Genomic DNA, 27,708 nt, shown 5'->3' with positions numbered 1-27,708 from the left:
GAGGGAGAGAGAGAGAGAGAGAGAGAGAGCAGGAAGAGGGTGAGAGAAGAAAAGAAAGAGTGAGAGAGCCAGAGAGAAAGAGAGAGAGGGAGGAAGCCACAACTCTCCGCGAGGCTCGACGGGAAAAGAAGTTTGACTCACGGCGACGCGGACGGAGCCACTCGGTTGTTGTTAGCCACCCTCTGATCGGCCTCCTGCACCCTACGAGCAGGTAAGACCGCCGGGCCGCAGCTCTTTTTTATCGGCCATCACCCTCCCCTCTCCCCTCTCCCCGGACCGTCACTTCCAGCAAGTGCAGGGAACCAGGAAGCGGCGCGGCGGCGAGTTAGAGCCGCGCTGGGTGGAGAGGGAGCTCCGCGACACATCCGAGCCCCCGGGGCTCCTGTAACTCCCCCCTCCAGCGTGGATCCTCACTTCTCAACACTTTGTTATTTGTGCTTCATCAGAGAGAAGGAGAGGATTTAGTTTGAGAAGTAAAAGAAGAAAAAAAAAAAGTGCAGAGGCAGGAAGTGACTCGCCTGAATGAGTTGCAGGAGGAGGCCGGGGGAGAGTTCGGCCTCGAGCGGGATGGAGGTGAAAGAAAAGCGGGTGCGGAGCCGCGGGGCGGGCGGGGGGGGGGGGGCCCGGCGGGTTCGGTTCTGTTCTGCTGGCTCCTGCGGAACCCGGAGGAGTTCGGTTATTGTGATTGTTGAATAATGGCTGAACTCTGCGTGGATGAAGCGTCAAGAACAAGACGACGTGTGTGGCCGGTAAACGTGTCTGGCTGATGGCATGACGTCACCAGGACATGGTGGGGACCCCCCCCCCCTTAAACTTGAATTATAACTTAAATATATGAAATAGTCAAATATATAAAATAAGTAATGATCAAACAGAACATACACGTGTGTGTTTATCAGGACCATTGTTGTAAATGTTAACGCCCCCCCCCCTTATAAAATTAATAATATTAAAAATCCATACTGTTGCATCTTTCTTATGACCGTTGTTGTAAATGTATATGATTATATGTAAAGTACATTTCAAACAATTCCCTATAGTTTGCTTAAGTGTGAGACATGATGTCAACGATGGACCCCCCCCCCCCCCCAATACACTTAAAATATAACTTAAAGCTTCAGTGCGTAGAATTTAGTGACATCTAGTGGTGAAGTGTCACGTTGCAGCTGAACGCCCCTCACCACACCCTCGCCTTCCAAACTGTGGTAGCTTCAGTTTTCATAAAAACTCAAAAGGTGGTCTACTGTAAAAAAAAAAACATGGCGGCCTCCGTGGACAGGACCTGCTCCAGATTTAAATATGAAGTATTTAAATATAAAGGGACCATTCTAGGGAATATTAAACCACAGTATGTAGAATTTACGCACGAGGGAAAACATCACTAGGATTATTCTTAATCTTACACACTGAACCTTTAAACTCAAGTATATAAATATATATACATTGACACATAAAGAATGACATTCAATATTTAAAAAACGTTTGTTCTGCTGTTGTGGGATGAATAACACTACAAACTCAATCTGTGATGATCAACAGCGGTTTGTTTTTGCATCAGGAAGCTGAGTGAGCCAGCACTTATCAGAAATGGCACATATACGACAGGAGCCTGGTTGAAAGCATCAGTTAACATTGCAGCTCCGTGTCGAAAGCAGAAACAAGCCCTCTGAGATGATTCAATCTGCAGGGGAAGGTGATTGACAAGCTCCAGAAACAAATCTGAGATATATTTGACACAGAAAAGCAAAGCAGATAACTGCTTTTATTGGGTCATATAATAATTACACAATCATAAATGCATCAGTTGTCGTATCATTTCGATTCGGTTGCCAAAACATGGGGATGCCAGCTGAAAATTATCAGGTTTGCCTTCTACTTAGAGCGCAGTCCGCTGTGATGAGTATTTGCTTGGCAACTTGAATTTTCCACAGCTTAAGAGATTTTATGGGGTATATCAATATCCTGCCAAGTTAAGTACATTTTATTTATTTACCGCAGTGTCACAAATCTTTCTCAGAGCCTTGAAACTTAAGGACATACTGAGTTTAAGTCAAGCAGGTAGCAATCAGGAAAAGTGTGTCATAGAGTGGGGAGGGAATAATGTCGATTAGCGACGGCTTCAAACTGTGTCTCGTTCCTCTAACTTTGCAGTTTCAAGGTGTTGCGCTTCTGTCGGTACAATTTGTTAGTCTCGCTTTTCAGGTGGTACGTCGTCGTGTTTGCTCCCTGGGAAGCAAACAGAGTCAGGTATGCTTGCACATCCCTCCGAGTTTGAGTAAAGGGGAGCTGAGCTGTGTGGCTCAGTATTTGAAGTATTTGCGTGAACTTAACCTCAAGTCAGACTGGGCATTGTAGCACTCACAACTCTGGCATTCCTCCACGCAAACCTGCTTCTCGTTGAACAGTGTTAGTGGTGTCAGAGAAGGTGAGCACAGAAACTTTTTTTTCCTCCTGCCTTCAGTAATCACAACCACACACTCCCGTCCAGCTCGTGTTCTCTGCCAAGAAGCCGTTAAACTACAGTCGTATAGAAATGTTGATGATGCGTCATGCTGAAATACCCAGTAGCTTGTGTGTTGTTTTTAAAAAAAGAATTTTAAGTCATCAACTCTTATCTACATCGAGTTCAGATAATAGACGTTTGCTTTGTTGATGACAAAGGCACATCTGTAAACACAATGGGTGACATGTACTATGTCATATCCTGTTATTGCCATCGAGTCACTGAGGTGAATGAATTCCTGGCAAATCGTTGTGCAATAATGTCTCTGGAGGCCCGTTCCTTGCGTGGGTTACTACTTTTGGTGCAGATGTGGAGCCTCCCGCAGAGATTCTTTCATTCCATCACTCATGCATCAGCACCGTCTGCACCCGAGGCCCCCTAGGACTGCACTGTCGGATAGACGAGCTTAGATGCAGATATTTTTAAAAACGTGAACATGCAGCTGTTGTGTGAGTCTGTTAAATCTTAGTCGAATCGTCCGGGCTGGGAGAACATGCCTGTGGATGTTTGGGTGTTATTGAATGAATGGTTGTCCCGACGGTGCCAGATTACTTGCAGGCCCCCTGCTTTTGTTGCAGATGAGAGGGCGACGCAGTTGGACTCACTACAACCCACAGCTGTCTTCTGTTATGAAATCTCAACGTTCTTCAAACAAATGTGCAGAGTTTTCAAAACTTTTATCGGTTGTTAGTGTGACCTCATTACAGTCGTGGTCTCAATCATCCCCTAACCTCAGATGGCCAGACTGAGATGAGAAAAATGTGTTTTTGCCACAGGCGACATAAATACCTCTATGTTTTCAAACGTAAACGGCATTTTCAAACTAAAATAATGTCTTCACACGAGCGTTTTGTCTTTCTATCAGTTTCAATCCCCGTCTGTGTGAACTTAATCGAATTTAACCGCACAACAGCTGTTAGAAAAGACAACATGGTCAGTAATTGATTCTCCATGTTGCGTTCTACACTGGTAGCTTAGGCTGCTGCCGCTCGTTGTCTTCTGGAGGAGGGTCACGTGATCGGAGCTTGACAAGCTACGTCGGGATCAGAAAAATCAGCCAAGTGGCTATGAGTGTCTGTCGTCGTTTCCAAACGCCTCTAAAACTCCAGAGTAGTGTAGATGTTGGGTGAATCCGCTGCGGGGTTATAAATAAAATAAAAACGCACTGAACCGGATATACAGTCGGAGACCAGAGAAGCTCACAAAGTTGCGAGAGAGCGGACATGACTTGTTGAACTAACTTTATTCAACCGCTGTTTTTAATGATGGATTACGCAACTAAGAAAAATGTGAAAAAGTATCTGGTTTCATCAGCCGAGACTCGTCCGGGCCAAATCCTTAATATGTCTTATAACACGTGAAACAGCAGAAGATGATGTTTTCTCTTCTGAGCGCATCACTCGTGCATCATAGTAATTATCTGGTCATATTTGGTGCTGTAGATCAGTCATGCAAAGAGTCATGCTGATCCTAGTGTCCTCCCGAGTCAGCTGACATTCATTCACACAGGCAAAAGAAAAAAGTCCAGTCAGTCCAGAGACTGTTGAAGTGTTTTAACCGTGGCAGAGCTGATCATGTGATCTCTCAGTAGGTAGTTGGCTTTGATTTCAGCTCCTTCAAAAGATTATTCTTGAATGTCTGGTCTTACTTTCTGCCGAAGCATCATTTTCCTTCTGGTTGACGGGAACAGCATAAACACGTTGCCTCCGTCAAACCGGTTGAAGAAATCTGTGCTTGAGATGAGTCTGCACCCGTGTGTGCTGCGGGTGACCTACTTCCTGTCACTGCTTTTCGTTTCTCACATTTCCTTCTTGTCTCAGTTTCCTTAACAGACTTTTAATGCGTTGGTTTGTTCAACTTCATTTCCTCTGCTTGGCCTCTCTTCCTCCGCTTGTGTGTTTTTGCCACCACCCCATCCTTCCCTCCATCCTCCCCCTCGCAGCACACACCTGTAAGATTGCAAAATGCTCCCAGACAATACAAGGAAATGGCTGCGCTCCTACTTGGGCCACATACAGAGCGGACTCTGAATTTCTGATCTGTAAAGATGGACCTTGACCCTTGCACAGTTTCTATTCTGTGGTATTATGAGGTCACACTTGATCACAGATTACTGACTCCACAGGCCAGCATTTCTTAGAATGCCGATTTATTGATCCAGCTTCCTGTTGGGTTACATTTATGTGAAAGTGTGTGTGGACTTTCCTGAATAACCTTCAGGTGGAAAAGACAGTTGTGATGTATTAGGACAGATCTAGAGTGGTACACTTCTTTTCTTGTATAACGAAAGTAGACTTTGTCCTCAGGTGTGTATGTGTGTGTGTGTGTGAGAGAGTCGCACAAATGCACACACCCACTGGAGTGTAACTGCAGAGAAATACTTGTGAAACACATTCACCGCAGACACTTTAAACTCTGCACTGTGAACTCTTAAAACACGCTGTGTAATGGATCTATCCTGATTCATATCGGAAATGTTTCTACAGCGGGTTTTCAGACGCTCCTGTGGCCCTTTGAGGTTGTGAACGCATCGTCTGAGGAGACGATTGTTAAAACAAAGATAGCTTTGTGTGGTCGTCAGAGTGACTCAGAAGGGAGTGACCCAGGTAGAGATAACAAGTGATAAAGCTAAAAAAAAAAAAAAAAAAAGCTGTATACTAATCCACAAGGATAAAGTATGTGGGAGGGAGGAGTTGTCTGCTGATAGGATGAATAGTGTAAGAACACAGGAGCAGAAGTGAGGTGGGAGTAGCAGATTTTCATCACTGGTTCAGTCAGAAGTCGTAACAGTGCTGCGTTCCTCTCTCTCTCTCTGTTAAAGGTTACGTAATCATCCATCAAACGGTCAATACTATGGGAGGGTTTTGTTAAAAGGTCAAACTGGTGCTGCGCAGTAACCCGCCATGGTTGAACAAACAACCAGTCGATGCATTCAGTGGTGTAATCATGCAGCTGTTTGAAAGATAGACGAGGAATTTGTTCTGTGACCCTGAAAAGTATGAACGTATCAGACAAACACACTATCATCTCAATGATCTCATCCCTGCGATTGACGGTAGTTGTTCAGAAAGTCCAAGAGGAATATTTGAAATGCGGAATGTTTGACATTGATAAACAGTCAAAGGTTGCTTCTTTCGAAATTACACATTTGGATTATGGACCATTCGCAACAGCGCCACCCATAGGAGGCTGTATCAGAAACAAGTGGGCTTACTCATGTTGGTGAGTAAATGTGATTTTCAATATTTAATTATACGTTGACTATCATAGTCGAGTAGAAGTGGATGAAACGTCCTCTTAGGTAATTAGTTTTTATGATAATGTGTTATTTTAAGCTCCTGTAGCAGAAAGTGCACACGGTCCGTCGGAAATTCACCACAAAAGTAAAAAAAAAATAAAAAAAACGCACTGGAGGAGGAATTTCGCAACACATCTGAGATCATTCACGTTGCCCTAGGAATGAATACACGTTTAAGTCTTGAGTGGTGTTAAGGGTACGAGTGCAAACTTTAAAAATGACTTGTGAGTCACATTTATACAATCGCGTTAATACAATTAAATGAGATACTTCCATGTGCAAACAGCTGATCCACTGCTGGTGACGGGCTCATCAGACAGAAAAGGTCGGGCTCCACTGGTACAGGTCTGATGACTGCACTAAGACCGAGTCGGGACCTCTCTAGACGTAGATGGCATTGGGTAGCTTCAGTTCAAAGTGAAATTGGATCCTGGTCGGGGCAGGAATGTGAAAAGTAATGTGGAAAGTGATGTAGATCTGTCATGCAGTGCGGTTATTTTCCAGCAAGGGCTTAATTTACGTCTCACTCCTCTGAGCCGCTCTGCGTGTGCTCAAGAAAACGCCACATTCCCTCCTCCGTGAAAGACGCTCTCTCTCACAACAAGTTCCACAAATGGGCAAAATAGTTTTCTCGGTTTGTCATTTCCTCCTTTCTCCCTTCTCTTCCCCTTGCCCCACCCTTCCCACTTTCAGGGAAGGAGGGCGAAGGGGCAGAGAGGGAGTCGACATGTGAGCCCGCAATTAATTTTGACCGAGTGCACCGCTTCAGTCCACGTCTGGCACCCGGGACGTCTTTTATGAGAGTGAAGTCGCAGTTGGTAGATCATCGGACAGCGAACGTACGATGGAAGAGACGGAGATGTTATAAATCCAAACAAACTTGGGTGCAAAGTCGTTTCTTGCTCGGCACAAACTAGGCACTGCATTCGGTTGTAATAGCGCTATTGACTTTGCTGTTGATGACTTTCCTGCCAACGGCCTTAAATCAGCTGAGCCCCGTTGTCTTCCCTTCAGCGGGAGCAGGAGGCTTTGACTGTACATGGTAATGCTGTGGTAGAGGCCGACATGACTTCTGGTTTTGACAGTAACTCTGGGAGAGTCAGTGAAGTGGAAAGGAATGAGAGGGAGTCTGACTGACGGACGTATGGCCTCCGCTTTATTAGGACTAAGGTTGACCTGCTTTCGAAACAGGACGAATGGGACTGAAAAGGATGCTTTGGAACTCGTCCCTTTTCCGCTTCTCTCCTCGTTCCTCCTCCACATCTTTCTCCAAGTCCTGGCCTCTGCATCACTTCCTCTTTTTGTAACCACACGCTGCTCTCTGAGGCTGGTTTCTAAAACAGGCCTCTGTTCCCTTCCTGCTGTTATTTAGTTTATGGCTCCTCTTCCTCTTTCAAGCAAGCTGCTGCTGCCTGGACAGGATGCTCCTAACTCTGTTTCTTTTGGGGGAATTGTAGGATATATAATCCTTGAATGGCATCCGTCACGTTTCATAAAGTTTAGGGATCGTTGCCAAGGGTTGGTTTCGGGATGTCGGTGTGATCATGTGTTTAGTTAATGAGTAATCCTCGTTATGAATATCTAGAGCAGCTAATCTCATTTTAAATGCGCCTCAGCGGAAAAGATAGTTAAAGGTCTCAAAGCTGAGCAAAGTAACAAGTAATCAAGAAAACTGATTTTTAAAGGATTAGACGGGAGGCTGCAAGAAGAGGGCGGGTGGAAAACGCACTCTTGTACCTCAAATCAACATCCCCGTCTTAGTACAACTGTCGGCCTCCACACAGGACGCTCTAAGAATGTCTGATGGGAGTTTTTTTTATCCGTCCTTCTCTTTCTTCTTTCAATATCGTTCAGCACTTGCCAAACTAAAATAGCTCTTGTAGTCATTTTTAGTCCTCGTGCCGCTCTCTGGAGAGGCAGTTTGAAGTGTGTCACTGAGTTATCTGTGTCGAGCATGTGTGTCGGACTGTGGCACACAACAGCAGACAAGACTCGTGTCTTTGCTTCTTTAATATCATCCAAACCAGTTAGGAAAATTATTCTCCAACACTTTAATCTATCTTGCTGATTTATTGTTCGTCAGACAAAGACTCTAATTGGGGCAGTAATACAAATTAAAGTGATGCAGGTAAAAGCCACTTGAGTGCAACAATAAATGGTCACAGTATTTTTTTTGAAGTGTTTGAGAAGCTGCTGTCATGGAAACCAGCTAAAGAAACAGCTTTGGGTGTGTTCAGCCTGTTTTATTTCACAACAAAAAAGCTACTGGGATTTCAGTCGATCATCCCGACTTGTATCCAAAATGCTTGAGGGAGAAATGGTCGAGCGGATTTTAACGATCCGGTGAGAACATTCTGAGACGCTTGTAGTGTGTAAGATATTCTCACGTGTGCGACCAGTGTGAGGTGATGCTGATCTCTCCTGAGTGGTGAAACTCCCACAAATGACCTGCTGGTGTGAGGAGAATAAGGAAAGTGGGGGGGGGGGGCGACACAGGAAGGAAAGCTGGAGAGGATAGGTCAGAGAAAGATGTAAGGGAGGAGGCATAGAGGATAGAGTACAGAAATGTGTGGAATGCCTTTGCTTGCTGTCTCTCCCTGATAAAGAGTGAGTATGGGAGGAATGCGACCCTGAAAAGACTGGATAAACACAAGGGGAGGGGGGAGGATGATGGTCGTTAGGATTCTGCAGAGGCAGAGGAGGGTGACCGAAGGCAGAGAGGGGAGTGTAGAGCCAGCTGAGAGCTATAGCAGGACTAATTTGCTCCACGTTCTGTTACGGGATGGGGTCGGTACACTTGGGATGAGTTGGGGAGGCGGGGTGAGCCGCTCTCCGCAGCTAAACCGTCGGCTGTCAGCGCTGATGGAGGACAGAGGGATGCAAGGGTCATGAGAAGAATGGCTCTCCCTCTGCGTTCTTTCTCACAGATCGGGGTTAATGTAGTGGAACAGACAGGACACACACAAGCCTGTTAAATGCAGCAACTGCTATTCTCTCTTTCAAGCGACTCTTAAGCGTCCGCCACCTTTCCTCGGCACAGTCGAGCTTCGGAGTTTGGACTCTGTCCGGAACGTCTTTCTAGCTTGAAGAATTAAAAAGAGGTTGTTGTACGAACCCATCAGTTAAATAAAAGTAACCTGGACAATGCAAATTTGCTTAAACAACTCCAGGACTCATGCAAAATCAGTTTAAAGCCGCAATGTTTGTAGGATCGTGTGTTTTATAAGAGTGAGCATGAGAATTTGGCCCCAGATTCTCCCACTGGGCCACATTACTATGTGAAATTACCCTCATGTTATTTCACACACGCTGGTAACGGTACAAGCTGAAATTTACCTCTGCAAAGATTTCTTTCCCCCGTAGTGTTTGCACATGAGCATATGCAAACAAGTTCGTATGTGGCTGCTTTTTTCGTGTTCCCTCCGAGGTGAGGGGAACGCTGAGAAAGGCTAATGACCCTGGCACTGCTGGGAATACGTTGTCATGCTCCTGCTGTGTTGGAATGATAATTGAGACGGTAAAGTCTGGGGCACCAGTGTCAGTGAAAGCACACCGTGTTCAGCGACTCGCTCAGAGTCTCTGCACTCGCTGAAGTCAGGGAGGTTTATTTCAAGCGCACTCATCTTTTTTCGGTCACACTGGTTTAACTTGTCTCGTCACTTTCTATATGGGTTAAACCGCAGCACTCCCCGTCAACAACATGTTATTCATTAGCTTTCACAGGTGTATCGAAGTAAGAACAGCTTTTGCAGAGCTTGTTATCGGCTGTATATGCCTGGACAAGAAAGTCTGGCTTCTATGGGTACGTGTTATCTACCCTCCCTCTGACTAAGTACTGCAGTTTGTACATAAACTGTGTATTTTCACTTTTCTACACATGCTTTTTTATATTTTATTCGTACCCTTTATCTTTACTGTCCGTCTCTCCGTAAGTGAATAAAAGGAAATTTAGTTCCTGGGACTTTTTGGTTGTGAAAGACCAATAATTCATCCAGGATCACTCATGGTTCACTCAGCTCCCCCTGACTGACCAGTAGGGACGGCAGAAACATGGACATGCAGGCTTCCCACCAGCAAACAGACGCTCGGGTTGCGGTTGACGTAGCAGTCAGCCAAACTCCGGCAGCTCTGCTGGGAGGTGAACTTTAGATCTCTGTGATCCCGGGCGAATGTTTCTCCTCTCGCCCCGACGGCCCAGCAGCTGGAAACTTGATGAAGTATTCACAGCAGTTGGCCAGGGAGCAACATGAGGCCTCATTTGGCATGGTTGTGTGTTTAGCTGTCTTGACCTAACTTCAGCGGGCTTTTCCTGTTGTACATCACATCAGTGTGACCTTTGCATGCCACAGAGATTGCATGTGTTAAGATGGAAGCAGAGCAAAGGTCTGGTCCTGTAAACCTTTTTTCTTTTTAGCTTGACAAGGAAGTCTTTTTCCTCCCAGATATTATCGTGCAGCAACTCAAAGATAAGATGAGATTAGTCACACAGTGGGAACATTTTAGTGTGATGATGGATAAGAAATATCTAAATGATGAGCAGGATGAATGTTTGTTATGTCTGAGTTTCTGATCTGCCATTGATTTTTAAATTCCCCTTCACTGACCCGCACTCTCCTCCTCTGCTCTCCCCGAAACAGCTACCATGTCGGATGCAGACAAGTTCCTGTACGTGGACCGCAATCTGGTCAACAACCCGCTGGCGCAGGCCGACTGGGCCACCAAGAAGCTGGTATGGGTGCCCTCAGAGCGCCTGGGCTTCGAAGCCGGCTCAGTGAAGGAGGAGCGCGGCGACGAGTGCACGGTGGAGCTGGCAGACTCTGGTAAGAAGATCAGGGTGAACAAGGATGACATCCAGAAGATGAACCCGCCCAAGTTCAGCAAGGTGGAGGACATGGCGGAGCTCACCTGCCTGAACGAGGCGTCTGTGCTGCACAACCTGAAGGAGAGATACTACTCTGGTCTCATATACGTAAGTGGGGGGCCTCTTATCTGCAAACACACAGTGGTGGGACTCCACAGATACATTCTCAACTTGTGGGGAACATTATAAAAATGTGAACGATGAATATCATAATCCATTTGTGCCCTTAAATCAGTTTTTTAAAAATCCCACTGGCTTGTAGAAAACAATCTGCGATGCCCACAAACCAATTCATCTCCACGTCCAACCTCCTCATTATGTCATTAAGCCCAGTTGTTAAAGAAAATCCATTGTGTTCAAATTGAAGCAAATGTGCAGTTTGTGTATGCGAGCATTCCTCCCTTTCATCCCCTTCCTCTCTGTCTCCCTCGTTTGCGCTCTCCCTCTTTTTCTCCGTGTTTGGAGTTATCTCGTAAACAGGAAGTTAAAGGGAACAATACAGTCCAGAGTACGAGAGAAGTGGAGAACGGTGTCGGGGAGCGAGGGAGTAACCAGTTTTTTTTGCACAATTGGACGTGGAATGTTAAAAGTGCTGTAGCTGCTATTACTGCTCCCATAATTAATGTTATTTATCGCTTGCTCTCTGGGCTGGGAGTGATTTGGTCTCCCTGACGCTGTGGTGTGACCGGGTCATATCAACACAGCCCGTTGTCACTGCCCTCGCTCCCCCCAGAGATCCTCAGCTCCGGGCTTCTCTGTAGTTTTTAGATTTCAGCGTGTCCCAGAGGGAGAGAGAGAGGGTGGGTGGGTGTGCGATGGAGGGAGAGATGCCTGGTACAAAGATATTAGGAGGGTAGCACAAGAATGCAGCAGCAGCAGGGGGGGGGGTGTAAGTCCAGACACAGAGAAAAATATTTAGCAGAGTTTATAGAAAAGGAATGGAGGAGGATTTAAGACTTGGCCTCGAAGCAGAAAAAGATAACTCCACCTGTTGTGATCTTAGAGATACGATTCGGCAAACCAGTCAAATTCACAAAGCCGGGGTTTGGTCAGTTAAAAGTTGCTGCAGGGCGCGGTTGGCGTTACATAATACAGGCGGACACGAATCAAAGTGTGAGAAACAGCTCGGTGTTGACAAGGCAGAGGAAGAATAATTATTGAATCAAGAACTTATTATTGACAAGCTGGTTTTCAGTCGGAGGCGTCTGCACTTACTTTAGCACGTGAAATGAGCGACAGGGTTGACCCACATTTTTATAAAATCGTATTTATATTTGCATTTCTACAAAAATGTTAGTTTTTCTCAGACAAGGGCATTTAATCTTTTGCGCTAATGTTGCCAGCACTAACACATGACGGGCGCACAAGTTACGACACTGCGAGCAAGATATCAGAAAAGTCAAGGACCCGGAGTGACGTTCGAATTTGTGAACATGATCCCCAGAAAGTGGATTTCCAGATATGCCAAAGGAAACTGTCAAAACATCCAGTTCCAAAGAGTTTTTCTTTTAAGTGTTTCACGTCCAGTCTCTAGGATTTGGCCTAAAACAATCAACAAGTATCAAATCAAAACACTGGTTTCTCAAATCTGTGTTTTAAACCTCTCTCTGTTCTGCAGACGTACTCCGGTCTCTTCTGCGTCGTCATAAATCCGTACAAGAACCTGCCCATCTACTCGGAGGAGATTGTTGAAATGTACAAGGGCAAGAAGAGGCACGAGATGCCACCTCACATCTACGCCATCACTGACACGTCCTACAGAAGCATGATGCAGGGTAAGTCACGGTCGTTGTGAACATTGGAAGCTGCACGCTGTGAAAGGTGCTAACTGTGTAGAACTCATTGTACTTCATTTTGTACACACTCTACAGTTGTCAAGTGCTCATATTACTTTGCTAGTGAATATTTTCTGCATGTAGTTTTGAGACATTAACCTCGACATCGTTACATAATTGTCCTCATGTGCGGCTCCAAAGTGCTCAGACCGCATGATAGGGGCTTATGGGTAATTAACCAGTTAGTTTGAGAACCGGCAGCGCCTCCTTCCAGCTACACAAAGCCGGATATTGGTTTCCTGTCTGTGGCCATGTACATCCTGTATGCACTGAAGTGATAACGTACGCTCGCGTAGAATAAAGCCTGATCACACTTTTGCACATATATTTTGCAGATCGTGAAGACCAGTCGATTCTCTGCACGTGAGTTTCAGATGCTGACACACACAAACACACACACACACACACACACACACACACACACACACACACACACATGGACATGGCGTTCCTCCAGTGTGCTCACTCTCCCTCGCCGTCCTTTTCTCAATCTTTTGACGGTTTATTTGTCTCTGTCCGTCTTGTGCAGAGGAGAGTCTGGTGCTGGAAAGACGGAGAACACCAAGAAGGTCATCCAGTATCTGGCTCATGTGGCCTCCTCTCATAAGACCAAGAAAGATCAGGTCAGTCCTGCCTCTCATCGGCACACGTCATCCTTCAGGACGTCCTCCAGTTCCTCTCTCACGTCCTCCATTAAAGCCTTTATCGGTCATTCCTTCTTATTTCACTGATTTATTTCAGTCCTCATTGTGGAGCGAGATTCAATCCCTAATCTCCATTGTTTTATTTTTACAGGCTTGACATTATTCCTGTTTGCATCAACCGCTTTTTATTGTGTGTGTGCACTTGATTGTGCACATGATTGTTAATCCATCATCATCACACTGCTGTTTTCAAACAGCTTGTTTTCAGCAGCAATCAGGAGAGTAGCACTGAAGGCACAGAAAAAAACGGTAGTGCAAATTTAAACCGTGGCTCCGGACTTTACCTCGTCTGTGGTGTTTTCTGTTTTGCTGCACATCCTCAGCAGAAAACCTCTTTAACACCAAGATGGTATATTCCATTTTTAAACCTAACAAGGGGCCACACATCAGACTGGACCACAAAACTACTGTCATCTGTCCCGTCAGCCTTTTTTTAGTGGAAGCTGCTGAAAGCAACAAAGTGAGGTGTGATGAAAACCACATCCATCATCCCTTTTTGAGGTTGTTGTATTTCTCTCTTCCCATCAACAGAACAGCTTCGTCCTGACACATGTGAGTCCACTCGCTCCCTCCATTCACCCTTCCTCCCCACCTGCTTCTGTCATCACCCTCCTCCTCCCTCCTCTTTCCTCCCCCCCCCGTATTAAGGGCAGGGTGGGGTGACATGCCTTGCCAGCCAATTGCAGGCAAGGAGGAAGTTTGTTTGCAGATCAGTGGCAGCCGTATGTGTTCCTGTGAAAAATTCAGCTAGACAATGGTAGGATAAGGGGGCGGGATATTTGCTGTGGGGGGGGGAAACAAAACATGCAAATTTTGGGTTTTATAGATGTGATCACATATTTTGTCTGGTTGAATTTTTCATAACCTTTATCGCTACTGTGTGTTTGCACCTGAGTCCAGTTGCTTCTCTCTTTTTTTTTTTTTTTTTTTTTGTATAAAGTTTTGCTTGGTCATTGTGTGTGTGTTCGTACAATGTCTGGTCTCAGTGTAAAACAAAGTGATTAGTTAGGATTTGATCCTCAGTTGTCCACAGACTCTTTGTTCAGTAGAATATTTTTCAATGGGAACGTCAGCTTTTTTGACTTTCATTGCTGGATTTGATGTCATCATCAGTAAAAAAAAAAAAACAAGTGGGGAAACACTTCTGTATGAAAATCCAGGAGGATTTGTCGTCTGATGGAATAAAAGTTCCTAATTGTGAGGCGAAGCAACTTAGCAGGAAGTCAGTCAGAGTCGCTGAGAGAGCGTCGATAGAATAACATCAAGATAAACGCAGCACAAAATTCAATTCAAATGTTCAACAACATTTAAAAACAGTTTTAGAACATTGTAAACGAGCCTCTGTGGCAATTAAACAAATATCTAACTCGTTACTGAAATGTTATCTGAGTCACATTCTGATTTAGTGCATCAGATACATACACTGAATACCGCAGCCCCCTCAGGACCCCGACTTCCAGCGTCACTTCCCTGATGATGTAATGTTATACTTCACACAATGGCTCGCTGTATATGTGCAGACTCACTGTCACTAATGAGGCAGCGTAGCTCCGAGGAAGAAGTCAAATGTTTGTACCGAAGCTGAAAGGACGTTGTTCTGTGTTCACTGCATCGTTCCGCTCTGGGAGTCTGGTGATGGTTTATCGATGAAGGTCACGGGGTCTTCGGGTGTTTGCAGATTTGGGCACTAACTGGATGTTTTGTGTGGGGAGGTTAAAACGCTTTGGTGCATTTTGTGTGTGTGTGTGTGCGTGTGTTTGTGTGCGTTGCTGGTGTGTACATGGTATCTCTTTTGTCACTTTTTGTTTTTTAAAAGTTTTTGCACAATCCATGATCTCTCTCTCGTCTCAGTACATCAGGGGCAAAGTAACAAAGTATGACGGAGTATTAGGGCCATTTAAATGAGAAAAGAATCGGAGATTTCCAAAAGAAACTCCTGAAATCATGTGAATAAACTCATAATGTCAGGCTGCGTGTCATTTTACAGCAGGAAGATCAGAAGATCAGCCTGTCGCCTGTGTTTTAAAATAAATATACACGCCATCTTAAGTTTTTCTGTAGTATAAGTTTCACTTTTAACAAAAAGGAAATGTTACGACTCAATTCTCCAAATCTCAGGATTCTTTTCTTCGATATAGCCCCGATGCTCCGTCTAACAACAAGCAGCTGTCATCATATTTATATACAAACAAACAAATCATTCTCTTGATCGATATTAATTTGAGGTTCTATCACTCCATCGAAATGAAATGAGTTATCAGTTCTGGTGATGAGATCTTGTGAGATCAGAGTCCAAGGCTGAGAAACGTCCAGATCCAACGGTGAAGTGACCTCAACGCTTCATATTATGCTTTGCTTTTTTTTTTATATCTTCATTTCCACCAGGGGGAGCTGGAGAAACAACTGTTGCAGGCTAACCCTATTCTAGAAGCCTTTGGAAATGCCAAGACAGTCAAGAATGACAACTCCTCCAGATTTGTAAGTCTTACATGTATAAACTGTTGTTCTCTTTACAAACTCACTTTTCCTCCTCGACTGCTTCGAGTTCTTGTTTCTTTGACGCCGCTCTTGTTTCTCTTCAAGGGAAAATTCATCAGGATCAACTTCGACGTCAACGGTTACATCGTCGGTGCCAATATTGAAACTTGTATCCTTGTAATTTCTAACTTCACTTTTTCAATGAAAACTTTTTCTTACTTACAATTTTTATTCGCACGCTAAATGTTTCAAAAGGGCTTTGTCGCAGAAGTGTTAGAAAAACTTAACAGATCGTCCGCTAGACCTGTTGGAGAAATCTCGTGCCATTCGCCAGGCCAAAGACGAGAGGACCTTTCACGTCTTCTACTACTTGCTCACGGGGGCTGGAGACAAACTGCGCAGTAAGCGACGCTTTCCTTCCCCATATGTTTGAAGATTTTGAGGATTTATCTGTTTCATTCCTTTTTCTCACGGCGATTTTTTCCCCCCCCCACCCCTCAGATGAACTCCTCCTCGAAAATTACAACAACTACCGTTTCCTTTCCAACGGGAACGTCACCATTCCTGGGCAGCAGGACAAGGATCTGTTCACAGAGACCATGGAGGCCATGAACATCATGAGCATCCCGGAGGATGAGCAGATAGGTGAGGCAGAAAGCAAATAACTTTGAATCAACAACTTTTTTTTTTTTGTTATTTAACTTTGTCCCGTCGGTAGAAACCCATGTTTGTTCTCTCGTTGTGCAGGCATGCTGAAGGTGGTGGCCTCTGTGCTGCAGCTGGGGAACATGAGCTTCAAGAAGGAGCGACACACAGACCAGGCCTCCATGCCCGACAACACAGGTAAATTAGACCGTCACTGCAGTTTTATTTTGAGGCGCTGAATAGAAATGCGTTCTAAAACAAGCGAGCGAACGTCACACCCGGTCTAAATGGATTAAATCTTAATCTTCAGCTCTGTCATTTCCGTGTTGCTCATTATCTTCCTCCCATTTCCTCTGCAACAGCTGCTCAGAAGGTGTGTCACCTCATGGGCATGAACGTCACCGACTTCACCCGAGCCATCCTGTCGCCCCGGATCAAGGTGGGCAGAGACTTTGTCCAGAAGGCCCAGACCCAGGAGCAGGCCGAGTTTGCCGTGGAGGCTCTGGCCAAGGCCACGTATGAGAGGATGTTCCGCTGGCTCGTCATGAGGATCAACAAGGCGCTGGACAAGACAAAGAGACAGGGAGCGTCTTTCATCGGCATCCTGGACATCGCTGGCTTTGAGATCTTTGAGGTAAACAATTGAGCCAAACTGCAAAATGTTTTTCCACGTTTGCATTCGTGCTGTTTATCAGCAGTGTTCTGAACCCTTTTTTTTTTTGTTTGTTTGTTTGTTTGTCCCTCCAGCTGAACTCATTCGAGCAGCTCTGCATCAACTACACCAACGAGAAGCTGCAGCAGCTCTTCAACCACACCATGTTCATCCTGGAGCAGGAGGAGTACCAGAGGGAGGGCATCGAGTGGAGCTTCATCGACTTCGGCCTCGACCTGCAGCCCTGCATCGACCTCATTGAAAAACCAGTGAGTTTTCTTTCTTTCTTTTACCTCTGCAGCTTTTATTTCTTTACTCGAAGAAGCATTGCAACCAACTAAATATTGGAAGATGTTTACGATCTGCACTCTTGCGTTTGTCTCCAGGCCAGTCCCCCTGGTATTCTGGCTCTGCTGGATGAGGAGTGCTGGTTTCCCAAGGCCACCGACAAGAGCTTTGTGGAGAAAGTTCTGCAGGAGCAGGGCACGCACCCCAAGTTCCTCAAACCCAAGAAACTGAAGGATGAGGCTGACTTCTGTGTCATCCATTATGCCGGCAAGGTACGTTTACAGAGTCGGTTAATCTAACATTCTCCAGAGGGGGGCTGTGTGTGAGTGAGAGGCTCCAGAGTTTCTCCAGAGTTTCCAGATATTGTCCAGGTGAGGTCATGTGAGAACAGGGCTTCGCAATTAATCGTAAATCTATGGAAACTGACATCTATAACCTCTAACCGACCTGATGCCGTGCGTTCACCAACCGCTGGGTTTCCGCCACGTTCTGTGCTTCATCCCTCTGCAGCATGTCCTCACTCCTAACTAACTTCCTGTGTGATGTCACCCCTCAGGTGGACTACAAGGCAGGTGAATGGCTGATGAAGAACATGGACCCCTTGAATGACAACGTGGCCTCACTGCTCAACCAGTCCACTGACAAGTTTGTCTCTGAGCTGTGGAAGGACGGTGAGTCCAGACAGACGTTAACTCAGTCGCGGTATCCCAGGAATCACTGCTTCTCTAGAGTAAAGCTCTCGATGTCTTACTGTTCCTGTTTTGCATTTCATAGTTCTTTTTCTCTTTTGCTGTTTGGTGTGTGGACCTTTGTTTTTTTTTTACCTCGTCAACTCCCGTTTGTCGTTTACGTCCACTTCCTCCTCTGTGCGGCCCCGTTCTGTCTGTCCTCTTTTCTTTTACTGGGCCTCAGAGGTACAGAAATGTCAGAGAGCCTATTTTTATCAGCGTTTTCCTATTCTACACTCAGACTCAGGTGATGAGGTTTCTTTTTCATGTCTTTATTCTTTCCCTGTTTCTCCTGTTGTCTGGTTAAATTAAATAATTATTCCCACCATGTCCTTTTCTCCTAAAATAAAAAGATCTTTCCGATGAAATGCTCGTAAATTCTGTTGTTCCATTGTCTTTAACCAGCTCCGTGTTCAGTAACAATCCTCTGGTCATCCTAGTTGTTGCTCTGTCATTGAACTCTCCCTCTCTCCCTCTGTGTGATAGTGTTGTTTGGGGACTCCTGGTGTTGGTCATGGGTACTGCAGCAATGGGTATATACTGCATGGGTTTGGTTGTTTGTTTGCTCACTGCAGCACCGTTTGTCACACGAACACGAAGTGAACCATCACACATATCTTCACTCTGAGAAGAACAAAGTTTCAGTGTTTTTTTTTTTAATATATAGATAGTGTGTGGCCTCTCCACACTTCACTTTATTTGCGTGACTCCCCTTTGTTTCCCTCTACATTCACTCGGTGTGTGTTTGGTGTTTCACTCTCTATTCTTTCCTGGTGCGTGTTTACCAAGAGAACGTGGAGAGACAATGGTCATATTCATTTTTCCTTGTGACATGCGTTTGGTTTGAATTTGCCTGGTTGAATATTTGTATTATTAATGTAAATCCCCACTGACTTCTTCTTCCATAATGATCCCCTTTCTGTTTCTCTCTGTTGTCTTCCTCTTTCAGTGGACCGCATCGTCGGTCTGGATAAGGTGTCCGAGATGCCCGGTGCCTTCAAGACCCGCAAGGGCATGTTCCGCACGGTGGGCCAGCTGTACAAGGAGCAGCTGTCCAAGCTCATGGCCACTCTGAGGAACACAAACCCAAACTTTGTCCGCTGCATCATCCCCAACCACGAGAAAAAGGTATCGAACACTGGCATCTACTGGGCCATTTCCAACACAGGAACTTTAGAGTCAGGCAACAGTAAAGCCGTCATTGCACAGATTAGAACAGTTTATCTCTGTTTCGCCAAAATAACCGACCAGCACTCGTTCCCCTCTCACAGGCTGGTAAACTGGACCCTCACCTGGTTCTGGACCAGCTGAGATGTAACGGTGTCCTGGAGGGGATCCGTATCTGCAGACAGGGCTTCCCCAACCGCATCGTCTTCCAGGAGTTCAGACAGAGGTAACGGAATAATAATTTTATTGTTCCCATTCCGATTTATTGTTGTTTCATCCAGCAAATACTCAATCCTAACGCCTGCTTTCCCCCAGGTATGAAATCCTCACTCCGAACGCCATCCCCAAGGGCTTCATGGATGGAAAACAGGCCTGTGTGCTCATGGTAATGGAGCTAAAAGTTTCTTTGGGAGTCTGCATGATAATACCACATAATAAACACAAACAAATCCCTCCATGATGTGATTGATCAGCACGTTTCCTTACCCGTCAGATTAAAAGCCTGGAGCTGGATCCCAACCTGTACCGCATCGGCCAGAGCAAAGTCTTCTTCAGAGCCGGTGTCCTCGCTCACTTGGAGGAGGAGAGAGACATGAAGATCACAGACATCATCATCAGTTTCCAGGCCTGGTGCCGAGGCTACGTGGCCCGAAAGTAAGAAGAGACGATCGTATCAGGATCCTCTTATTGTGACAAAATGATGTGGAGCATAGTATGACTGATTGAAACAACATTACACTTTAGTGTTTCAGCTTTTATTGCTGAGAGTATTAAAAGAAAAACTTGCTACTATGCACCGGAATTATACTGTGTGTGTATATATATATAATTTAAGGGTATTTCTTGAACTGTGTTATTGGTTATATTGCTTCGCAGGGCTTTTGCCAGGAGACAGCAGCAACTGACTGCAATGAAGGTGATCCAAAGAAACTGCGCCGCTTATCTCAAACTCAGGAACTGGCAGTGGTGGAGGCTCTTCACCAAGGTGAACTTCAATCTCCTACGACATCCACAAATTGCAGATTGTTCCTTTTTTTTTGCTCCTTCCGTTTTTCCTAATGCCCCTTATTTCCACTTGTTCTTGCATCAGGTGAAGCCTCTGCTGCAGGTCAGCAGGCAGGAGGAAGAGATGCAGGCCAAGGATGACGAGCTCAGTAAAGCTAAGGAGAAACACGTGTATGCTCAGCAGCAGCTTTTGGAGATGGAGGAGAAACAACAGCAGGTAACATTATATTGTAGAATAAAATCCCCGGACTTCAGTATAATATTCACAGGTGGAAGATAAAGGAGTGTGCTTCATTTGAGTGTCATGTAATTCCTGTACATTTATCATTTTTACTCTGCTTGCAGCTGAGTGCTGAGAAGATGGCCCTGCAGGAGCAGCTTCAAGCGGAAACAGAGCTCTGTGCCGAGGCGGAGGAGATGAGAGCCCGTCTCGCTGCCAGGAAGCAGGAGCTGGAGGAGATCCTCCATGACCTGGAGGCCCGAGTGGAGGAGGAGGAAGAGCGAGCGTCTCACCTGACATCAGAGAAAAAGAAGATGCAGCAGAATATCTCAGTAAGGAAATTTGAAATGATACGCATGCAGGCGGTGTGTATATGTTAGGGTGGGGTACTTACTGTTTGTTTACCCTCAGGACCTGGAGCAGCAGCTGGATGAGGAGGAGGCGGCCAGACAGAAGCTGCAGCTGGAGAAGGTCACCTTGGAGGCAAAGATGAAAAAGATAGAGGATGAGGTTATGGTTCTAGACGACCAGAACAACAAACTAAACAAGGTGAAGATTAAAATGATTATATTTCCTGGGAGCTAGTGGCTGCTACGGTGCTCGATTTGAGCCTCTCTGCCATCTCTGCTTGTGAACACAGGAGAAGAAGTTGATGGAGGAGAGAATCTCTGAATTCACCACCAATCTGGCTGAGGAGGAGGAGAAATCCAAGAGTCTGCAGAAACTCAAGACCAAGCACGAGGCCATGATAACAGACCTGGAGGGTAAGAAGGAAGCATGATGCGGACATGAGGCAACATACATGAGCCATCGTAGATCCTGGTGGCTGATTCCAACTGTTAGCATATCGTTAGCAAAGCAATTGTTCTTTTTTTCTGTCAGACCGCCTGCGCAGGGAGGAGAAGCAGCGTCAGGAGCTGGAAAAGAATCGGCGCAAACTTGACGGTGACTTCACTGAGGTTCAAGACCAGATTTCAGAGCTGCAGGCCCAGATTGCTGAGCTCCGTGCCCAACTGGCCAAGAAGGAGGAAGAGCTCCAGGCAGCTCTGGCCAGGTCTGTATGGACTTGACAGCTCCTTGTTTTATTATCCGTAATGATCGTTTGTTTGAAAAATGGGTTCCTTCGCTGCTTTTCTTTTTATAAATTTGTCTGACCTGTCCCTCCCTTCAGGATTGAGGAGGAGGCGGCACAGAAGAACCTGGCCCAGAAAAAGATTCGCGAATTGGAGGCTCAGCTCTCTGAGCTGCAGGAGGATTTGGAGCTGGAGAGGCAGGCCCGCACCAAGGCAGAGAAACACCGCCGGGACCTGGGAGAAGAGCTCGAGGCCCTCAAGACCGAGCTGGAGGACACTCTGGACTCCACTGCAGCCCAGCAAGAACTGAGGTAGAAAACTGGTTTTGTAAGAGCTACAGCAGTGAGATATTTCCCCATCATGCTCCATGGAATCAAGTAGGTTGACCTCTGCTCTGCCTTCTCAGGACCAAACGTGAAACGGAGGTTGCACATCTTAAAAAGACTCTGGATGAAGAGGCCAGGGTCCACGAACAGCAGCTGTCTGAGATGAGACAGAAACACGGTCAGGCCTTCGATGAGCTCAATGAGCAGCTGGAGCAGGCGAAGAGGGTAATTAAAATCTATTTCAGAGCCTCTATCCACCCAATGTTTTTCTTTTCTCCTTAAAGTCCTCAATGTTTCGGTCCTTCCCTGCAGAACAAAGTCTCAATGGAGAAGGCCAAGCAGGCTCTGGAGTCGGAGAGGAACGAGCTGGTGATCGAGATGCAGACGCTGATGCAGGGTAAAGGAGATTCTGAGCATCGCAGGAAGAAGGCGGAGTCCCAGGTCCAGGAGCTGCTGCTCAAACATTCCGAGAGCGAGCGCCAGAGGGTGGAGCTGGTTGAGAAACTGTCAAAAACTCAGGTAGAGATCTTTTATTACGTCTGAATATTTATCAGTGTATTAACACTTGTGGAGGCAGAAGAAGAAGAAGAAGGATTCTGTTCAGTGGTTGATTTGTTGTCGTCTGTCCACAGACTGAGTTGGAAAATGTAACCTGCGTACTGAGCGATCTGGAGGGAAAATCCATCAAAGCAAGCAAAGACTGCTCCGCTGTGGAGTCCCAGCTGCAGGACGTTCAGGTACGCAGACCCGCATACGCTTCACACCCTCCGATACTTTCAGAGATCTGAAAACCAACTGACTCTCCGGCAGAAATGGAGAAATAGAGCAGAACAAAGGAACCATAGGTGTGAAAACCCTTTCAGTCAAATTACCTGCCTCTCACTTATAATTGACCTTGTATGTCCATGTTCACAACAGGAACTGCTCCAGGAAGAAACCCGCCAGAAACTGTCACATGGCACACGCATGCGCCAGCTAGAGGATGAACAGAACAACCTGAAAGAACAGCTGGAGGAGGAAGAGGCCGCCAAGAAGAACTTGGAGAAGCAGCTGCAGATTGTGCAGGCTCAGGTAAAACGTGAACGCGTCCCTCAGACCTGCTGATAACTCATTATCAGCAGCTACTGGAGGATTGAGGAGCTATTGCTACTTCATCCAGGATGTATTATGAAGCACGCCTCTACCTCACGGTGTCAAACGTTTGAGTGACACCACCTCTCTCCATACAGCTGGTTGAAATGAAGAAGAGGGTGGAGCAGGACGCAGGGTGTCTGGAGACGGCCGAGGAGGGAAAGAAGAGGCTGCAAAGGGACCTGGAAGCAACAAACCAGCGCCTGGAGGAGAAATGTGCTGCCTTCGATAAGATGGACAAAACCAAGACGCGTCTCCAGCAAGAGCTGGACGACCTGCTCGTAGACCAAGACCACCTCCGACAGATCGTCTCCAACCTGGAGAAGAAGCAGAAGAAGTTTGACCAGGTCAGATAATCTGTTTTATGTAAATACAGTGCCACAGATTATAGTAGACATTTTTAGTAATGAGCATATTTTAGCTGTTGGATCTTTTAAACACTTTGCCCTGACTTTCTCTAGATGCTGGCGGAGGAGAAGAACATCTCCGCCCGCTACGCAGAGGAGCGTGACCGAGCTGAGGCTGAGGCCCGCGAGAAGGAGACCCGGGCGCTGGCGTTGACTCGTGAGCTGGATTCTCTGATGGACACGAAGGAAGAACTGGACCGCAACAACAAACTGCTGCGTGCTGAAATGGAGGACCTGGTATCTTCTAAGGATGACGTCGGCAAGAGTGTACGTCTGGAAAATGAGTTGTGTGTTAGTGTGTGAGTATTTGTGCCTGTGTGGTCTGCTCAAGTCCTCATCACTACTCCTACTTCCTGTCGCACAGGTCCACGAACTGGAGAAATCCAAACGTGCCATGGACCAGCAGCTGGAGGAGATGAAGACTCAGCTGGAGGAGCTGGAGGATGAGCTGCAGGCCACAGAGGACGCCAAGCTGCGTCTGGAGGTCAACATGCAGGCCTTGAAGGCCCAGTATGAGAGAGACCTGGCAGGACGAGACGAGATGGGCGAGGAGAAGAAGAGAGCTCTGGTCAAACAGGTACTAAAGCCGCTGTAACGTATGTTAGCTGTTGTCATCTTTGTGGGAAAAGTTCTTGACTATGGAAAAATGTAGAAATTGGTGCATGGCTGAAAATGAGTTGTGCGTCCTCCAGGTGCGTGAGATGGAGATGGAGCTGGAGGACGAGCGGAAGCAGCGTTCTGCTGCCGTGGCCTCTCGCAAAAAGCTGGAGCTGGACCTGAAGGAGCTCGAGGCAGGAATCGACATGGCCAACAAGAACCGCGACGAGGCCCTGAAGCAGCTGAAGAAACTCCAAGTGAGTTGACTGTTGAAATATATTGAACAACTCAAATCTAATGACTACTCCGACTCGGCTAATCGATGCATTTCTTTTTTTTTTTTTATTCTCTCTCCTCAGGCCCAGATGAAGGATCTTGTCCGAGAACTGGAGGACACTCGCATGTCCCGGGAGGAGATCCTCGCCCAGAGCAAGGAGACCGAGAAGAAGCTGAAGGGCATGGAGGCAGACATGATCCAGATGCAGGAGGTCGGCACGCACACGTCTACAGTCGTCTCTTTTTTTTTACGCTTGAAGTGAAAGTGAGATGAGCCAAGAACTGTCTGGCACAATTAAACAAACTGCTCTGTGGTACTTTTGCAGGAGTTGGCATCTGCAGAGCGAGTGAAGAGACAGGCCCAGCAGGAGAGAGATGAGCTGCAGGATGAGATTAACAACCAGGCCAACAAGAAGTAAGACGTTCATCACTTTTCAACAAATTGTTAGTTATGTGCATGGCTTGTTGTTTACCCGTGTGTCTGTGTGTGTGCACTGTAATCACACCAACCTTTCTTCCATCTCAGTGCTCAGGTTGCAGAGGAGAGGAGACGGCTGGAGGCTCGTATCGCTCAGCTGGAGGAGGAGCTGGAGGAGGAGCAATGCAACACTGAGCTGACCAACGACAGGCTGAAGAAAGCTTTGCTGCAGGTCTGTAGGTTTTCATCAGTCGATGCTTCTTCAGCAACCGGTTGTGTTATTTGAAGTCATTGATTAATTCCTGCGTTCAGCCCAAACTGACTCTGAGTCTCGGTCCCTCTTGTTCAGACGGATCAGATGAATGTGGAGCTGACCGCAGAGCGCAGCAGCTCTCAGCGCGTGGAAGGTGCTCGCTCTCAGCTGGAGCGTCAGAACAAGGAGCTGAAACTGAAGCTGCAGGAGCTCGAGGGAACCGTCAAGTCCAAGTACAAGGCCAACATGGCCGCCCTGGAGGCAAAGATCGTTCAGCTGGAGGAACAGCTGGACATGGAGACCAGGTGAGCGTCTCAGCCAGAGATATTTAGAAACATCAACACGCTCTTCATCTATGTTCTCATTAAGAGACACTTCTCCACCACTGATCGACAATATGTTGTGTAAAGACTTCAGCCTGATCAGTGTTGTTCTCTCGACTCAGGGAGAGACAGGGTGCCACCAAACTTGTGAGACGCACGGAGAAGAAACTGAAGGAAGTCATCCTGCAGGTGGATGACGAGAGACGCAACACAGAGCAGCACAAGGACCAGGTCCGAGGCTTTCCTTCATCAGCTCCTTCAGCTCTACATCGGATTTCTTTATCTGCGCTCTGGTTTTCTCGATTCTCTTTAATTGTTCTGTGATCTGTCTAATTCTCAGGTGGACAAGTTGAACTCTCGCATGAAGCAGCTGAAGCGTCAGTTGGAGGAGGCTGAGGAGGAGGCTCAGAGAGCCAACGCCAACCGAAGGAAACTGCAGCGGGAGCTGGAGGACGCCACAGAGTCGACGGACGCCATGAACCGTGAAGTCACCACCCTCAAGAACAAGCTCAGGTGGGAGAAAGAGTCTGTAGAGACGTCGCAGCTTTTATTTTCTATGATTTGCAGCGTAAAAGTAAATAAACACATTCAACCCCATGATGGTGCCGTGACCATTATCTCAGGCGACGTGTGCTCACTTTATTTTTCTCCTCTGTTCCAGGCGTGTCGATCTCCCCTTCATCGGGCGCCGCACCGTTACCCGCACTGGCATCGAGAGTGACGAGGAGAGCGAGCCCAAGACCGAGACGCCCGAGCCCAAACCCGAATGAACGGCCGTCGCTCTACTTCTTTAGAACTGCATCGTAAATAGACAGACCCAAATACTCATGAGCAAACCTTACTGTACCTGCCGAACAGAACAGAGAGGAGCACACACACACACACACGATAATGTGACAGTCTGATCTCTTTACCATCGACAATCTATGCATTCTTAACACAGACGCCAGTTAACTCGGACAATCACATGCTGACAAACACACGTTATTTTTGGGCCAAATTTTTCTTTTTGCTTCCTGTTTCATTCTCTGGGAAAAACAAAAAAAAAAGAAAAAGATATTTTTATAAGGAAACATTCCAGTTGTAATAGTCCTGATCACGGATCTATTTTTCTAATTGAAGAAAGAGAAAACAAAGAAGTATACATGAATGAAGACCGATTACTGGAAGGGGACCAAAGTAATATCTCGAACTATAGAATTGTATTTTATGCAGAAGTTTTTATAATGGTTAAGAATGGAAGTGCTTCATGTTTATTACACTCGCGCTCTCGCCTCAGTTTATAATGAAGGTTTATATGCTGAAATGTATTCTATCAATTTAGCAGCAGTTAGCACTTGAGACTACGCTTTTGGGCTTAATCATTTGATACGTACATTTCATGTGGAAAATGAAATTTGAGGCTGATTTCGGGTAATAATTAGAAACTCATTGACGTCAAAGTGAAGGCATTTGATTGTGACTGTGCTGAAATATCTTTAATTTTGCACTGACATGGAAAAAAAAAAAAAAAAAACACTTTAGCCTCGACATCATAAACCACTGCGTTTGTGTGTTTGATTGAAACGGTGACGGAGAAGTTTTTCGGAAAGACCGTGTACGTGCTCGTGTAGCGGGCGCACACGCTGCCAACACACACTAAAGCCTTAAAAACAGCAGGATTTCTACTGGGTGCGGTTGTTGGCTTCTATCTGGACATGCTTTGATTTTTATGTTTATCACTATCAGTGTTTTCGTTAATGTTCAGGGTAACGTTTAATTGGGTGGTGGGGTAGTTAAATACTCACAGCACACAATGTATACTCGGGGCACAGCCTCTTGAGGTGGGGGGGGGGGGGGGGGTTAGCTGAGGATTTTACAAAACCAAAGGCAGATTCAAGACGTTGGAGTGTACTTTGTTACTCTAGTCCATGTACACTTTACTCCGACTGGCCGGTGGTTCATGGGACACAAACCCCACACAGCTCGTGCCCCGGGGGCGGCTTTTGGCTCACACTGCTGGGAAGTGAGAGGAATCTGTTGCTGAAGAGTAACGGTTCACAGTTAGAAGGATCACACATCTTTTCGCACTTAAAGACAAAGAACATCTTGACGAAAATAAAAGGAAAAAAAAAACAAAAAACTGCATCTTCTCAATTATGTTGTAACGTTGGTCTGACTGCACCTCTGAAATGGAAAACATGTGACATGTTGGTATTATTGCAATTAAAGAGGCTTTCTAAACTGCTGCACGTGCACCACCCGTGTCTTGATTTCACGCTGATGTCGGTTTGCAGAGATTTGACTCTGGAGAGATAATGATGAAACCCTCAAATTGTTGTTGGTGTGGTGCTTCCTCCCCAGCTGGGGGCGCTCAGGGGTTCTCCAGGGGGGGACTAGTAGAACCCAATCAGGTTCTAACCGGATCCACCAGAGTAACACAAAGTAAACAAGGAGGAAACTTTCTGATGTTGTCATGTTTCTGCTCTGAACTCAACTTATTCATATGATGACTCTGACTTGAAGGAAGTGTTTGTAAGT

The 27,708-nt window shown here is 46.2% G+C and overlaps 1 protein-coding gene across 2 annotated transcripts; it reads left to right on the top strand.

Moving 5' to 3' along the window:
• Window positions 1–4: 4 nt before the first annotated feature.
• LOC109645534 (myosin-9-like) lies at window positions 5–27,416 on the top strand. Of its 2 annotated transcripts, XM_069524900.1 has the most exons (41): window positions 5–211; window positions 10,439–10,770; window positions 12,281–12,437; window positions 12,833–12,860; window positions 13,027–13,120; window positions 13,733–13,753; window positions 15,587–15,679; window positions 15,785–15,848; window positions 15,982–16,080; window positions 16,181–16,324; window positions 16,427–16,522; window positions 16,687–16,958; window positions 17,072–17,245; window positions 17,363–17,536; window positions 17,821–17,935; window positions 18,942–19,120; window positions 19,264–19,385; window positions 19,475–19,544; window positions 19,653–19,813; window positions 20,036–20,144; window positions 20,250–20,381; window positions 20,510–20,716; window positions 20,796–20,933; window positions 21,025–21,148; window positions 21,267–21,438; window positions 21,556–21,768; window positions 21,864–22,008; window positions 22,096–22,302; window positions 22,416–22,520; window positions 22,702–22,854; window positions 23,013–23,261; window positions 23,376–23,588; window positions 23,686–23,898; window positions 24,014–24,175; window positions 24,278–24,406; window positions 24,521–24,609; window positions 24,721–24,844; window positions 24,962–25,170; window positions 25,311–25,419; window positions 25,529–25,701; window positions 25,850–27,416. In XM_069524900.1, the coding sequence occupies exons 2-41, from the start codon at window positions 10,444–10,446 to the stop codon at window positions 25,956–25,958; spliced, it is 5,874 nt and encodes a 1,957-aa protein (XP_069381001.1). In that variant the 5' UTR covers window positions 5–211; window positions 10,439–10,443; the 3' UTR covers window positions 25,959–27,416. The 2 variants fall into 2 exon arrangements, with proteins under 2 accessions (XP_069381001.1, XP_069381002.1); XM_069524901.1 differs by lacking the exon at window positions 13,733–13,753.
• The last annotated feature ends 292 nt before the right edge of the window (window positions 27,417–27,708 follow it).

Source organism: Paralichthys olivaceus, chromosome 5 (assembly GCF_024713975.1).
Source record: "Paralichthys olivaceus isolate ysfri-2021 chromosome 5, ASM2471397v2, whole genome shotgun sequence".
NCBI lineage: Eukaryota > Metazoa > Chordata > Actinopteri > Pleuronectiformes > Paralichthyidae > Paralichthys > Paralichthys olivaceus.
This window is presented reverse-complemented; position numbering and strand designations above follow the sequence as displayed.

Excerpts from the sequence above, each read along its gene's own strand:
- LOC109645534 (XM_069524900.1), top strand. The coding sequence starts at position 10,444 with ATGTCGGATGCAGACAAGTTCCTGTACGTGGACCGCAATCTGGTCAAC. Across the intron at positions 21,149-21,266 it reads CATGATAACAGACCTGGAGG|ACCGCCTGCGCAGGGAGGAG; the intron begins GTAAGAAGGAAG and ends TTTTTCTGTCAG. Across the intron at positions 24,845-24,961 it reads TGAAGAAAGCTTTGCTGCAG|ACGGATCAGATGAATGTGGA; the intron begins GTCTGTAGGTTT and ends CCTCTTGTTCAG.